At 48.0% G+C, this 15,666-nt stretch overlaps 1 protein-coding gene across 4 annotated transcripts; it reads left to right on the top strand.

Annotated features, from left to right (window-relative positions):
* Positions 1–2,510: 2,510 nt before the first annotated feature.
* On the top strand, positions 2,511–13,517 carry rfx7b (regulatory factor X7b). 4 transcript variants are annotated; one of them, XM_030366057.1, is made up of 10 exons: positions 2,511–2,919; positions 3,492–3,525; positions 4,565–4,650; positions 5,041–5,082; positions 5,185–5,307; positions 5,570–5,686; positions 6,307–6,391; positions 6,502–6,709; positions 6,881–7,185; positions 7,282–13,517. In XM_030366057.1, the coding sequence occupies exons 1-10, from the start codon at positions 2,786–2,788 to the stop codon at positions 10,627–10,629; spliced, it is 4,482 nt and encodes a 1,493-aa protein (XP_030221917.1). In that variant the 5' UTR covers positions 2,511–2,785; the 3' UTR covers positions 10,630–13,517. The 4 variants fall into 4 exon arrangements, with proteins under 4 accessions (XP_030221917.1, XP_030221920.1, XP_030221918.1 ...); XM_030366060.1 differs by having other exon boundaries at positions 6,881–7,173; XM_030366058.1 differs by having other exon boundaries at positions 5,044–5,082.
* The last annotated feature ends 2,149 nt before the right edge of the window (positions 13,518–15,666 follow it).

The following is a 15,666-nucleotide window of genomic DNA, read 5'->3' on the forward strand; positions in this document are numbered from 1 at the left end:
TAAACATACACTTGAAAATATATTATTATGAATTGTTTTATGGCAGTCACACTTGTAATCAGTGTATCTTGAAAAAAGGTTCTCAAAACACACATCACTAGGTCCAAGACATGCACACACACACACGCATTCTCCCACACACATCCATCACACACACTGCCGAGTGTCACATATAGCAGCACTGACCCACCCCGGGGCGGGGGAGTGGGAGCTGGTGTTTGATACCTGTTGTTGGTGTGGCGGTGGCGTGAGAAGTGTCCAGGGATAAGACGCTGGACAGGGAGGGCTGATCTGGGACACAGAGAGCCAGAAGACGTGGGGGTGTAAGAGGATTGGGGCGGCGACGGCCACAGCACACGTGAGGACTAGACTGACTGACCTCTGCACCCATGGTGACCAGAGTTGGCCTACATTCACTAAGACCTGCGAGGAGGGAGAAGGGTCTAGGGTGCCTCTATAGTGTCCGGTCGGAAAAGGCTTTGTTTTGAGCCAACTCAGCCCAGCCTGGACCTTTCTATTGTTTTTATTGTCAGTACTATTCTATTGACTGTTACTCATTTATCAAAGTGGCGTATGACTACTGGCTTATTAGTGCCTAGCTAGAATTTACTGTACTTAAGTGTGTTTTAGTGCATTTTGGTATTCAAGGTCATTTATTGATATTTTCTGGGATTTAATTAGAGAATCCCATCGTGAGATTTCCAGATCATCACAGACCATTCTTTAATCCACTCATACAATGTTTCCATGACAGCTGCAGCATACAACATGTAAAGAGACAATAAATTATCTCTATGATGTATTGGGTTCAAGGGGCTGGCTTGGGTTCACACACTCATACTTTACATGTATGGTAAAGAAAAATGTAATTATATTTTAGGAGGACAGCTGAACAAGGGTCGACACTTTACACAGACATATGAGCTATGTGTAATCCTGGCTATATATTGGGGATGGTTTTTCTGTATTACCATATGGATCCTACCGTGGGGGTTAATTATCCATAATTAGTAGGCTTCTATTCCCAGGAGATTAGCTCTAATGACATGTGAGGATTGTAAACTACAAGGTGGTTTTCATTGAGGGACTTCATGTACTATTTGAATAGCCTTATTTTATAAAACTCAATAGTCACCCAGATAGGTATTGTCACAGCATGAGTGAGCTGATATGATAGACTTGGTAAACAAGGTCAATGACATAAAGACTGGATCTTAACGTTTGGAAAGAATGAGCAAGGACAAGGACTTCTGAGACCAACTCCTTCTCCACCACTCAAATCAGATGTGACAGGAGATTGACAGTAAAATAAATCAATCGAGAATAGATGGGAACAGAGTCAAAAATAGAGGGAGGAAACAATGACTTAAAGGAAACAATGTTTTCTGGTGCTTTGGAGGAGGTGTCAGCAGTCCACACCTCCAGTGCTGTTAACAAGTCAGCCAATAACACGGGTTGATAGATCTGTGAGATGATGATGAAGGGGCTATATTGAGTCAAATCACTGAGATGTTTTCAGGCCATGACCTGTGTTTCCTGTCATGTATTGTAAGTCAATTAAGGAAATATGCATGATTTCTGAATCATGCATATTTATATAATTATATGTATATATATATATATATATATATATATATATATATATATATATATATATATATATATATATATATATATATATATATATATATATATATATATATGTGTAATTATACATTTAATTTGCCATGCGTGCGTTTTTGCATTTGGCTCATGTATACCCAAACACAAACATGTAATAGTTGCTAGAAATACATTATAGACATTATTTCTCTATTATAATTATTAAATATAAGGCTAAAAACAGTGACCAATCACTTATAATATCAAAATGTATTCATGTTGAATCCAGATGTAATGCCAAAAAAAGCCACATTTTACAATATCAATTTGAACCCGCTTTTTCCAAAAAAGATATAGGCCTGGACTACACATGCATGTTGGCGTTTTGGATGGTGGTCGTCCCTATTGCGACCAGTGGGAGGCGGTATTGTATACCTATTGAGAATGTGGCTCTTGTTTTGACCTAGTGACTTGATCCTTTAATTATATATAGATATTTCTGAACGCTAATGATTTACAGATGTGATATCGTCAAGTGCAATCACATTGTACACCTATTGGTATAAACAATGTCATCGACTTTGTAATATATATAATGATGTTACAATAATAGTCGAATGGCAAAACAGCCATAGCCCACTGCTACAGCTGTAACCAACAATAATGCATATTAACCAATCTGAATGATGCTGCAAGAAACACCCCCCTTCAACGTGATAACACATTCCTAAAATGGAGTCCTAAGCGTATTTGTATGAATATCGGTGCATGCAGATAGCCTACAATAGATCTGCTGGCAAAACATCGGATTGTCCATGCTGGCTCCTGCGCCTGTGCTTTGCGCCCCCAGCGGCCGGCAGCGGCACTACCCCCTGTAGCGTTTCCTGCGCCTGCGCGCTGCGCCCCTAGCGGCCGGCAGCAGCACTACCCCCTGTAGCGGCTGCAGGGCCAGGCGTGCTATTTGCGGCAGTAGTGGAGTCCTTCGCTGGATGTCTTTTGTACGTCCGACTGTTTTTGTTGTCGTTTTATATTTTTCGTGGGGTTGAGATCGTAGTCTAGGTGACCATGTTTCACGGCGGGTCCAGCTGCAGCTCCACCTAGCCGGGCTGTACCCGGGGTGATGCCCGCCCAGCGGAGGACGAGGCCTACCCGTTGAGCTCCCCTCCGCCCCACAACCTCCGCCATGGCTGAGGATCCACAACAACCCGGGGGGCAGAGGCCCTCCGTGGCGGGCCCGGGCTCTCTTCCGACGCTGGTGCCGGGACTCCAGGGGCCCGAGGCAAATGCGTTACAGTTCAAAATAAAAAACTCAATTTGGTAAGACGGAGAACACCAGTCCTCAGCCTCCACTCAGTGTCCTCTGCTAGCCCTGTCATTAGCGTAGCGTCGGAGGGGCCGGGAGACAGGGGGGCACAAAGCGGGGACACGGCCCGGCCGACGGGTGCTTATGACCGGGTAATACCGTGTGTTCGGGACGGTTATAACCGGGTGGATGTGTAGTGTTAGTGCAGGATGGACCATCCGGGTGGAGACAGGCTCAGCCTCCATCGTGAGCCCGAGCAGCAGAGGCCATGTCAAGGAGGAGGCTGATGCTCACCGTGCATGACAGGTGTCACACTGGATGCTCCATGAGCTTCCTTATTGAGCACCTAGGCTCCCCTAAAGGACGACCCTCGGTCCATTAGGGCCGTGGATGTGTGATGGTTTCTACCAATAAAGGGAAAATATTTTTTTTAATCAATGTGTTACAAGTCATCGTCGATTGACGCTGAAATGCATAGTACACACTACACAACGTGCATGTCGACCAAAGATGTTGATGACAATATGTACATGAGTGTTTTGAATCATGCATCTGAGTGCTGTTTCTGCTCTGTTCGTCATTATAGCAAATCTGTACAATCAAAAGTGGACAACATATTGGTGAGTAAATATGATGCATGCTACGCCAACCTGATCACCTAGTCAGTTAACCGTAATTAACCACATATTAACGGCTTCATATGTGAGCCCTTTGTAATGTTCTCTTACCATTTACATCTTTGTGGTTTTGTAATATAAATGATTATCACAGCATAATAGTGACCCTGTTTGTTGGGTTTCACAGGCACACGGCCTACATATAGCACATTGTTTTGAGTTCTGATTTAGTGATGTAGTTATAGCCCTACCTGATGCGAAGAAAAACCCTTTCAGGATAGTCCCAAGAAAGAACTAATAGCCCACGGTGCCCTGCACAACATCCCAATCGATGTGTATGAATTGATGGATAACTGGAAAATATTGGGATTAATTGGATATTTGTTTAACAACAGATACTCATCCATTCATTCATTGATTAATTCAGTACTTGCGTGACGGTTTTACCCTCATGTATTCGGAAATAGGTTCCCGTAGCAACAAAGAGGCTAATTCATTAGGAAATATCGAGATGATTGCCTTCTTAATATCCTGATAAAATAATAGGACAGAAATATAGGGTGGAGTCATAATCACAAAAAACAAGGCCGAAGTCTTTACCTAGTGATTAGATTGAACTATGCTATATGAAGAGCAGCAGGCTAAGAGTTTGAATCTTCCTAAGAGGAGGAATGCACATTATTCTATTCTTCCTCCATTTATGCACATTTTACTATGCACAATAATGTATACATTGTAAGCTCCTCTCCTGACTACTGCTCATCAAAGATTAAATGGTCTCTCATGTTATTGGCATTTTTTATATATATTCTGGCGATTGTAAAAATTATTATCCCCAAATGCACAATATTAATAGCACAATAATCATTTGATAATCTATTATTCTTTTCATTGTTAAATTAAGGACTATTGTGTTGTTTCTTGATGACATTTTTTTTATTATATTTTGTTGCTCGATTAGGAAACTCATATTTTGTTATTTACTAATCATGACACATAAATACAAATATTTATCTTGAAATATACATCTTTTCATTTGCAGCAAGATGTTGAGAAGTTTACAGACATCGAAAAGCTCTACCTCTACCTCAAGCTGCCTTCTGGTCCAGGCAACGGCAATGACAAAAGGTATTGTTTATTCCCCTTCTGGCATCCATGTGTAGTTTAGAATTGAAGTACACATTAGCAACCGAATTAACAATTCTAATTGGAATTTGGATAATTTGATTTGATTTGCTTTTATTCAATCGTCCAAGTTGTCATTGTGTATTCACCTGCTGTACTATCTGTTCAATGTTAGTGTGAGGTTAGGGGAAGGTCAGTCAATCAGATCCTTTTTTGTTCTGTTCAAATAATCGGTGGGGTCCAAGCATCCATTTCAGCACCCTGCTTGATTCTTATGATGTCATAAATGTATTACTGGTAGATAGATGCTATACCAGTGGTTTTGTGTTTTTCGTTTGTTTCCCCATATCTATTCATAACTTCAACCCCACCCTGCTGCCAAATACTGCACAGTAGGACTGAGAATCAGAGGGGTTGCTCCACTCCGGGACTATGGTACAAAACGTTTCTCTTTTGAAAGGACAAGAAAATTCCCTTTACAGGCCTGAATCCTGTTCCACTGATGTGTATGTCCGTCTCTCCTTCTCTCCACAATAGTGATCAGAATTCCATGTCATCGAGCCGTACTCAACAAATGTATGCATTCAACTGGATAAGGAACCACCTGGAGGAGCACCCGGAGACCTCCCTGCCAAAGCAAGAGGTGTACGACGAGTACAAGTAAGGCCACAGCTCCTCAAGCAGACAATAACATAGAATCATATGCAGCAACCCCCGCTAGAGAAAGGGATCGATTTGATATAATTGGAAGAGTGAACTCATCTCATCCCCATTCCCCGTCCTTGGTGCACAGTAAAAAAGCTAAAAGTATATGAATACCTTATAGAGTTATATTAGAGAATCTTAGATACTGTTTGTACTGGTCTGTGACGATGTGGTGACCTCCTATATAATATCTTCCATGCTTGTGTTTTACTTTCAGAAGTTATTGTGACAATCTTGGCTACAATCCACTGAGTGCAGCAGACTTTGGAAAGATAATGAAGAATGTCTTTCCCAACATGAAGGCACGTCGACTGGGCATGAGAGGGAAATCCAAATATCCTTTAACAGTGATGGGCTGTCACTTGATTCAATACGATTTAGGATGAATGACTCTTTCAGTTTTACCTGGCTTCTAGCCCTGATGCTTTTCTCCTTCTGTCTCCAAAGAGTTATAGGTACAATTGTAGCATTAGTGTAGTCGTGGAACTGTATATTGTACATAATGCTGTCCTTCATAAATGATTATTATTATTAACACCTCTACCTCAGCTAAGTATAAATCTGCTAGTCTTAAATGCTCTCAAAGTGCTTGCTTCTAAAAATATGACTGAAACCGTACACATACATGACACTCACACATCTCATATCAGTGACAGTCAAGTTGTCAAGTGGTCTTGTGTGAATTAAATGCAAACTCCGTGTTAAGAGCAGTGGTTGGTGAAGCCTTCCTAGCCATTTCAATAGGGTCAGGATGAGAGGGGGTTAGCCAAACTGGAAACAGAAAAGCATCTCTGCTTATCTCTTCATATATTACCACGCTATACCTCTTCAGGAAAACAGTAACATCTTACATATGCTCTCATATCAGCAGCCATCCATGTGGGGAACATGACCCTTCCTCTCCTGCTACACACCGGCCACACGGAAAGAGTGTGAACCTTAACTCCTTCTCACATACTGTTATAGCGGCTTGAGGAAGAAAGCTTTTGTTCACATGCCGTCCCTACCAAACCTGGACCTGCAGAAGTCTGGAGATGGGGTAAGAGCCCCAAAGAACTGTACAGTCTACAAAGCCATAGAGCAGGTCTGCTGCTGAAGCCTCAGGCCCCTCTGGTCTAACATGACTGTGTTTGGGCCCCTGTCCCCCAGTGTGAGCTGATGGAGCCCATGGGTCAGTCTCCCAGCGCCGAGGACGAGATGCGGTCTGCGGCCTGCGGCTTGGTGTGTGAGTGGGCCCAGAAGGTCCTTACCCGGCAGTTCGACCACGTGGAGGACCTGGCCCGCTTCCTGCTCAACAGCCACTACATCGGGACCAAGTCCATGGCGGCGCTCACTGTTATGACGGGAACGCCCACCGGTAAGGCTGGTTCTGCTAACTGTTATGACGGGAACACCCACTGACAGGGATGGTTCTCGGTTCGTTCAGGACACGTTCGTATGTCATGAAATTAAAAGAATTCAGAAATACTAAAATCATAATTTTCTGCGGTTCAATAAAACAAAGGAATGCGTGCCTCTCTCTCTCCAGGCCTTAAGACGCCCACGCCCTCGGCCTTCGTGCCCACCGCCGAGGCCAACTCGTTCCAGCCCCAGGTGAAGACCCTGCCCTCTCCCTCGGTGGATGCCAAGCAGCAGCTGCAGCGCAAGATCCAGAAGAAGCAGCAGGAGCAGAAGCTCCACTCGCCCCTGCCCAGCGACAGCCAGATCAAACGGACGGAGGTCAGCACCCCGGGGCCCACCATCCCAACCAGCAGCCCCGCGCTCCTCTCCCCGCAGCCCACCATTGGCATCGTGGTGTCCGCCGTCCCCAGTCCCATCACGGTACAGGGATTTGTAAGAACCCATAAACCAGTTCCGCTCTTTTTTCAAACTTTGTAGTCAAGTGAAGTTGTTGAGGAACCGGACTAATGTGTGTCGTCACTTCCTCAGGTGCAGAGGAGCAGGCAGCCTATGACCTCGCCCAGCCCCGTGGGCGGCGCCGAGGGGAAGGTGATGCCCGTCAATTTCCAAGTGGTCACTCAGTCCATCAAGCAGTCTCCCAAGACCCAGCAGAGCATCTCGGCAAGCCCGGTGGGGGACCGCCTGGCCAGGCACCGCTACGCACAAATCCTCCCCAAGCCCTCGGCCACCAGCGCCATCACGCTGCGCTCGCCGCCCACGCTGCTCATCACCAACAGCCCCATCAAGACGGTGATGCCCCAGCCCCACGTCAGCTCTGTCAACGTGGTCAAGATGACGGCCATCTCGCTGACGCCCGGCGGCGGCGGCGGAGCGAACCTGCGGCCTGCCTCCACCGGCATGGCCGTCGCCTCCGTCTCGGAGGACCCCCACCAGATCCGGTGCCCCAACCCGCTCAACACGCCTCACTCCCCGGCCCTCAGGCCCAGTGCCCCGGGGCCCGTCCTGGCCCTCCACAGCGACGGCAAGGCAGAGCAGGGCGAGCCGGGCTCCTCCACCAAGTTCAGAGCCGCCAGTGAACCCAGCTTCTTCGTCAAGTTCTCGCCCATCCCGGACAAAGTGGCCCGGACCAAAAGTGACTCCCAGTCTCCTCCCGCCGCCGTGGCCGCGGCCGGGGCCCAGGAGAGCAATAACGGCGGCTGTCTGGACAGCCATCTGTACCTGACTGTTGAGAAGCCGCCCAACGGCTCCCCGGCCGTCACCCTGTCCCCCAAGGAGCCCGGCTCGGACGCCAAGGGCCCCAGGAAGCGCTCGGGCCCCGGGGTGGATGCCCACATCATCCCCGTGAAGAGAGTGTTCATCTCCCAGCAGCCGGTCGCCTTCATCGAAAATCCCAAACCCGGTCTGAGCCGGCCGGCGGCCAAGAGGGTCGCCCGGGCGGTGGGGGGGCCGGCCGCCCGCCCGGAGAGCGCCCCCTGCAAGGTGACGGTAAAGCAGACCTCGCTGGGCCCCGGGGCACAGGTCCTCGCCCTCTCCGACTTGCCACTCACGCAGCCCTCGGGCCCCCGGACCCTTGTGAGGCCCCAGGCCCTGCTGGTGAAGCGCGAGTGCCGAGCCGCCTCCGGCGAGGCCACTGTGGTGGCGGCGGCGGCCCCCATGAGCAGCGCTGCGGACCAGGCGCTGCTGCAGCAGATGGCCGCCGCCGACCCTCACCTCATACCAGCCAACTCAGGAGCACACGAGGCCTCGGCCCTCGGTGACCTCAAGAGCACAATGTGGGAGGAGGGTCAGCTGGAGGCGCTGCAGAAACAGGCGTTCGCTCAGCAGACGCCCGCCGAACACAGCCAGGCGCAGGCCGACCAGCTCGCCCTGATGGGCCAGGCCGGCGAGGCCTCGGGCCAGCTCGCGCTCTCCCAGGAGATGCTGGACTTCTCGGGCTCCCAGCCCAGCATGGACTACTTCCCCTTCAACGACGACGACATGACCCAGGACAGCATCGTGGAGGAGCTGGTGCAGATGGAGGAGCAGATGAAGCTCAAGGGCCTGCAGCCTCTGTTCAGCTCCTGTGTGGACATGTCGCTGCAGGGCCAGTCGGCCGGCCCCCCGGCCTCCATCCTCAACGCCCACCCGACTGGCCCGGCCTTCTTCCACTCCGCCCACAGCAGCACCACCCCCGTGCAGACCCCTACGCCCACCCCCACCCCGACCCCCACGCCCACCCCCACCTCCGAAATGACCCTGGGACACAGCATGACCCGAGAGAGCCCATGCTCCCGCATGGCGGTGGTCACCCCGGTGGACGGGGCCATGGGGCGCCACACCCCCATCAGCACGCCGCTGTCCAACTGCAGCGGCAGCGTGCCCCCCAGCCCGGTGGAGTGCAGGAACCCCTTCGCCTTCACGCCCATCAACTCCAGCATGGCGGGCTACCACGACTCCAGCGTGGTGTCCAGCAGCCCGGTGAAGCCCATGCAGAGGCCCATGGCCACGCACCCCGACAAGGCCAAGCTGGACTGGATCAACAACCGCTACAACAGCAGCAGCAGCGGGCCGCTGTCCAATCAGAGCCTCGGCATCCTGCCCAGCTACCAGGACCTGGTGGACGACCAGTTCCGGAAGCCCCACGCCTTCGCCGTCCCCGGCCAGTCCTTTCAGGTCCAGTCGAGGCAGGACGCCCACTTTGGCCGCCTGACCCCCATCTCTCCGGTGCAGCAGCAGCAGCAGGTGAGTAACATGACCGTGCCGACCAAGCAGGAGAGCTTCGCCGTGCCCGCCCCGCTGGACAACAAGGCCGCCGCGTCCTCGGGCTCCGCTACGTTCCGTTGCCGCAGTGTCAGCCCGGCGGTGCGCCAGCGGAACTTCAGCGGCACCACGGCGGCCCCGACCGCCGCTGTCACCAGCACCACCACCACCACCACCACGCGCGCCGTCATCTCCCCGTTCAACGCCGCCATCACCTCCGAGATGCTCAGCATCCTGTCCAACAGCCAGGGGGCGGGCTCGGCCCACAGCATGGCCCAGCGCAGCCAATCGGTGCCTCTGAACATCATGATGCAGAGCGAGCTGCTGCCGCTGCAGGGCCAGAACAACAACACCAAGATAACCAGCGTGCTCCTGAGCAAGATGGACTCGGAGGGGGACGAGGCGGTGCGCGGCCTGGGCATCAACAACCTCCCCTCCAACTACACCGCCCGCATGAACCTCACGCAGATCCTCCAGACCACCGCCTCCTTCAGCGGGGGGGCCGCCCACCCCGCCCAGCTGCCGGCCAGCTCCAGTCCCGCGGCCTTCGGTCTCCAGCAGGGCTACCTCACCGGCGGCCCCGCCGAGCCGGGGGGCTTCCCGGGACCCGACGAGGCCCAAGCACAAGCGGGCCCCAGTGGGCAGGACCAGCAGCAGCTTCAGCAGCAGCAGCAGCAGCTCCAGGAGGCGGCGGCGGTGCGCACGCAGGCCCAGCTCCTCCGCCAGAGCGCTCAGCAGCAGGAGGTGGCGGTGGCGGCGGCGGCGGCGGCGGCGGAGGAGGAGCAGCAGCAGCTGGACTTCAACAACACGGTGAAGGACCTGCTGGGCGACGACGGGCTGAACCCCAGCTCCCAGCTGGTGGGGCAGGTGGCCTCGGAGCTGAACGCCGTGGCCTCGGACTTCTCCAACGACATCAGACTGACCTCGGATCTGTCCAGTAGCATCACTGACCTGAACACCTTGGACCCCAACCTGCTGTTTGACCCCAACCAGCCGCAGGAACAATATGAAGACTCAACACTGGAGGAGCTGAAGAACGACCCACTGTTTCAGCAGATATGCAGTGACCCCGTGAACTCTGGCTTCGAGTGGCTGGAGAGCAAAGACCAGCCCACCACGGTGGAGATGCTGGGCTGAGGTTAAACTCTCTGTGGGTTCCCCCCGTCGTTCGTGTGGCGTGTCCGTTGTGTACGTGTTTTTATACTATTGTTTGTTTGGGATTTGTCTGGACGTTGCCATTTGTCCTGTTTAAAGTGCCAGGCTTACCAGAAAATCTCTCCTACTGATCTTTACAGCATTTCTTACCTTTACTTTCTGTCACCCTGAATTACAGTCTTTACCACTTCTCTCTTTCTCTATCCGTCCGTCTGTCTGTCTGTGTCCGTCTGTCCGTTTATCTCTCTCTCCCTATCTCTCTCTCTGTCTCATGTGAAATCAGAAATGTATGCATTTCAAGTGTGTGTATTTATCAATTTCTAAGATATGAACACAGAAAGAAGCTTAATCTTCCATATTATAGGCGATCAATAATGCAATATTTGTATTCAACAAACACTTAATATTGAGATAAGTTGGAAATTTGGCACAAAAGACCAATCTGTATGTTGTCAACACGTGTTTTTAAAGTGTGCATCTCACATACAACCATGAGGAAGGTCATATTGGGATTGTAATATATGCACATGAAATAGTACACCTGCCTGCCATATCTGAATATAAAACGGGTAGCAACTCGCTACCAGGTGCTGAATTTATGACATAATCTTTATATTTTATCATAAACCAAAACGGTGAAGATCCAGACTTGTCTGAGCATTGTTCAACAGTGACATTTTTCTTAAAAGCCTATACTACTTGTACTGTTTATTATCTTACAAAGGGAGTAGACGAGTCCGTAGAGAGAAGAGTGAACTTCAGGCCACTCTGTGGACTTCACACGTGGATAGGAACAACTGGCTGCCTTATTCCCAAAGTCCTGGCCTTACGCCACCGTTAGAGACACTGTACATAGTATTACGCCGCCTCAGAAACACCCAGGGCGTCCTCATATCCAGGCAGCTGTTCTTCTGCTCATCATTTCTGCACTATTTCCTCATATTTGTTCATTCGTTATCTTTTGGGTTAATTATCAGTGTTATAGATGATGCATATTGTATAGACTATGAACTTGTCCCCTTACCAGTTGTATATGGAGAATAAGTTGGCGTTTTTATGAATACCTTTGGCTGACATGCATTCCGCTAGAGATCATTTGCCGTTCTCTACCCCTCCCCACCCCATTCCCTTGGGTTGCATTTAGAGAATCGATGGTATGGAAATGGCTACGTTACCTGTGGAGCCTGGGTGGTGCGATGCCATGGCTAGGCTAGTTGTGAGACAGTTTTAGTTGAAATCCAGCCTTATTTCCATACCAAAGATGATTTGTTATAACGTTGAGATGATCATATCTGCATACACTCCTTGTTACCATTAAGAAAGAAGGGAAACTGGCAGCATTAGAGATTTTTTTTGATTAACTTAAAAAGAGTTTTATGGCATTAAATAAAACAACATTCATTTGCAAAAATCTATGTAAAGTATGTACATTATAAAAATGGTCCCTCCTATGCTTTATAGGCAACTATGGACCAGAAAGCATGTTGAAACCATCACGGCTAGCCAGGTAGGCTATGTGATATAGTAGGATGCTATGCTTGAGTTTCTGACTATCGTCATTGTTGTATAAGTCATGTTAAAGCTCCATCTGTATATAGGATAGATACAAAGCTATTTGATGTATCAAGACACTATATTATGGCCATTATTCTAGCTAAGTCTATGGTGCCATCATGAAAAAAAAAACTTTACCGAAATTATAGTAGGCAAGAATACTGTGTGTGTTATGTGTTACATTTCTGGCTTGATTTGTTGTTCAAGTGATGCTGTCTATTGGGTCTCTCGCTTGCTGATGTATTTAGTTTCTGTTCCGTTTTACTTTGATGCTAATAGGCCTCTGCCGTTGCAGATTGTGATGTGTGCTGTGGAGCGGGAACAATGGCATGGTGTATTGATGAGGGGATACAGAAAAAGAGTTGTAATCCTTTAGGCTGGTTGAAAACATTTCTGTGACAAACATTGCGCTCAAAGCCTTTAAGCCGACACTGGAGAAAAAAAGTCAATGAATTATACTTCAAACAAACTTTGGAAGTTCACATTGTTGCACTAAATTTGTATGACCTAAGGCTTTGCCACACCTTTATGGACAAATGGTAATGATGGATACCCGCAAAAAATATTTTTGTTATGACAACATGAGTTAGGAAACTTAATTGAATTGTCAAATTATTGACTGAATAATTGTCTTGTAGCAAAATGTGCTTTAATCTCAGTGAGATACACATTCTTACTCATTCTCATACATGAGAATAAAAGCATTGAGGATAGAGAAATGTTGAAATAACCTTTTAAAACCTACATGCTCATTATGTTGATAAAAATGATTGTACGCACGCATGTGTGATGAATTCTATCGTACTTTGTATCTTGGTGACCACTGTCATGTGATTTGGGCGGGCTCTGTTAATCAGACAGACAGTGCTGGTTCTTGAGTTGCGCAACTTTCATTGTGTGCTGTTTACTAAGTTAATATTGTTCTTAATGCTATATGTTCTGACTATGTTTTTCAGTCAATTTTTTTACATATTGTTTCACATAGCATTTTGTGAAGTTAATATCTTTCTCATCATTTCATTTTTTATGTTAATAAGGCACTGATATTTCAATTTGAATGAAGGAAAAAAAAAACGACCCAATGCACCATAAAGATGTACACGAGCCTCTGAACCTTGACCCCCGACTGACCCAGTACCAACTGTCCGTTTCTACCAGTAGAATAGCCGTCCTCTGTGGTGTTGTCTGGTGTACTGCTTCATGTACAGTAGCTTGTTGATATTGCAACTGCGTTGTTTCCTTTTTTTCAATGGAAAGTACTCACTGGTGAGATTTTTAAAGTGGTTTTAAAAGCCAATAAACTTTTTTAAAGAATGTTCTCTTGGCCGACGTCTCCTTATTGGTTAGCATTGTATGTGTGTGTCTGTTTGTGTGTGTGTGCGTGTGCGTCCGTGTGTGTGTGTGGTTTTACGTTGAAACACTCATTGAAATGCCTGTTCACTGTTCACAGGCTAGACAGAACTCTATAGTCAATGATCCATTTCTCTCCGTGGCTCTGCTTGCCTCTGTGTATCGCCCCCAAATGTATCACCAAACACTATAATATATAGTCTAATATATTATAATATAATATATAACACTATAATATGTAGGCCAATATGTTTTTTAACAGTCAAGTTTATGTGAAGCTAAAAAACCTTTCAATCACCCTCTCAGCAGGGGGTCAAAGGTCATGTCAGCTCTTCAGCTGACCCCGGGGGGTCATTTGGGGAGTGGTGTCTCCAACAAAGAGCCGCCGACCAATCGGAGCAGCATCCATCGGCCATCAGCTCTGCGTTGTTCCCAGGGCCTCATGATATTCATAACATGTTAATGACCTTTACCCTATTGATCATGGCCGTGCAGCCAGCCCCGTGTGAAGCCTCTTCATGGCCTAGCCCTCACCAGTACTACTCACTACCACACTACTGCTCACTGTTCTTTTATGGAATCTCCTATATACTCAGTATACAGGGGTCAGAGCTCATCTCCTATATACACAGTATACATGGGTCAGAACTCATCTCCTATATACACAGTATACATGGGTCAGAACTCATCTCCTATATACACAGTATACATGGGTCAGAACTCATCTCCTATATACACAGTATACATGGGTCAGAACTCATCTCCTATATACACAGTATACATGGGTCAGAACTCATCTACTATAGACAGTACATGGGTCAGAACTCATCTCCTATATACACAGTATACATGGGTCAGAACTCATCTCCCATATACACAGTATACATGGGTCAGAACTCATCTCCTATATACACAGTATACATGGGTCAGAACTCATCTACTATAGACAGTACATGGGTCAGAACTCATCTCCTATATACACAGTATACATGGGTCAGAACTCATCTCCTATAGCCATTAGTATAGATAGGTTATCATTATGTTGTAATGTTGTTATCAGAATGTGTGTGCATGAAGGAGGATTCTAAACAGGGCTGCCGTACATTTGTTATTAGGCTTTGTTTAACGTAAGATATGATAGCCTCAATATGATTATAGAGAAAACAGTCAAATGAATTCAGAAGGACATATAAAACGAATGAGACAGAATATTATGCGACACACGTGCTCTTAAAGATAAGTCGAGCTGTGGGAATATAGCAGAGACAATACAATGATTAAATCAATAGTTAGCTCTAATCAATATGATTCCCCTACCGCCTCCTCTGATTGGATACTGAGGTGCTAGGTCAGGTGCAGAAGTCTTGCCCTCATTGTTCCTCCAACCGACCATCTAAACATCATATAATGGCTACACACAGGAGATGTGCCTAAAGCTTATATTTGTTCAGGTAGGCCTGTTGTAAAGTGTTCTTTATCTCCCCCCTCTGTTGTCAACATCTCATTTCCTCTGATCGGACTTCCCAGAGTAGATTGGATGAGTGACTTGGTGTGTGTGTTTTCGGGGAGGTTCTGCTGATACTGCATGGGCCATCACTCAGTTGGGGGCCATTGTGTTGCTGCTGAATGAGGACAGAGGGATCGGGATGGAAGGGCATGTGTCTGTGTGTGTGTGTGTGTGTGTGTGTGTGTGTGTGTGTGTGTGTGTGTGTGTGTGTGTGTGTGTGTGTGTGTGTGTGTGTGTGTGTGTGTGTGTGTGTGTGTGTGTGTGTGTGTGTGTGTGTGTGTGTGTGGGTGGGTGGGTGGGTGTGTGGGTGGGTGGGTGGGTGTTTGGTGGTGGTGGTGGTGGTGGTGGTGGTGGTGGTGGTGGGGGGGTGTGGTCATTGTCAACTCGCACGGCTGTCGGATCAATACCTGAATTCATTAAGCAGCTAACTTGAAGCCATCGATATCTTCTCATAATTACTGGCTTCTGTGTCCTCAGCAGCTGGGCTAGGAGGGCACTTCTATATCCTGTCCCCACTCAAATTGGTCAATAGGATTATAAAAGTGTCATAGGGGGGCTGGTTAAAAGAAAGTTGAAGTCACTAATGGTGGTTAGGTTGTTCTAAAAAA

Source organism: Gadus morhua, chromosome 9, assembly GCF_902167405.1.
Source record: "Gadus morhua chromosome 9, gadMor3.0, whole genome shotgun sequence".
Classification (NCBI taxonomy): Eukaryota; Metazoa; Chordata; class Actinopteri; order Gadiformes; family Gadidae; genus Gadus; species Gadus morhua.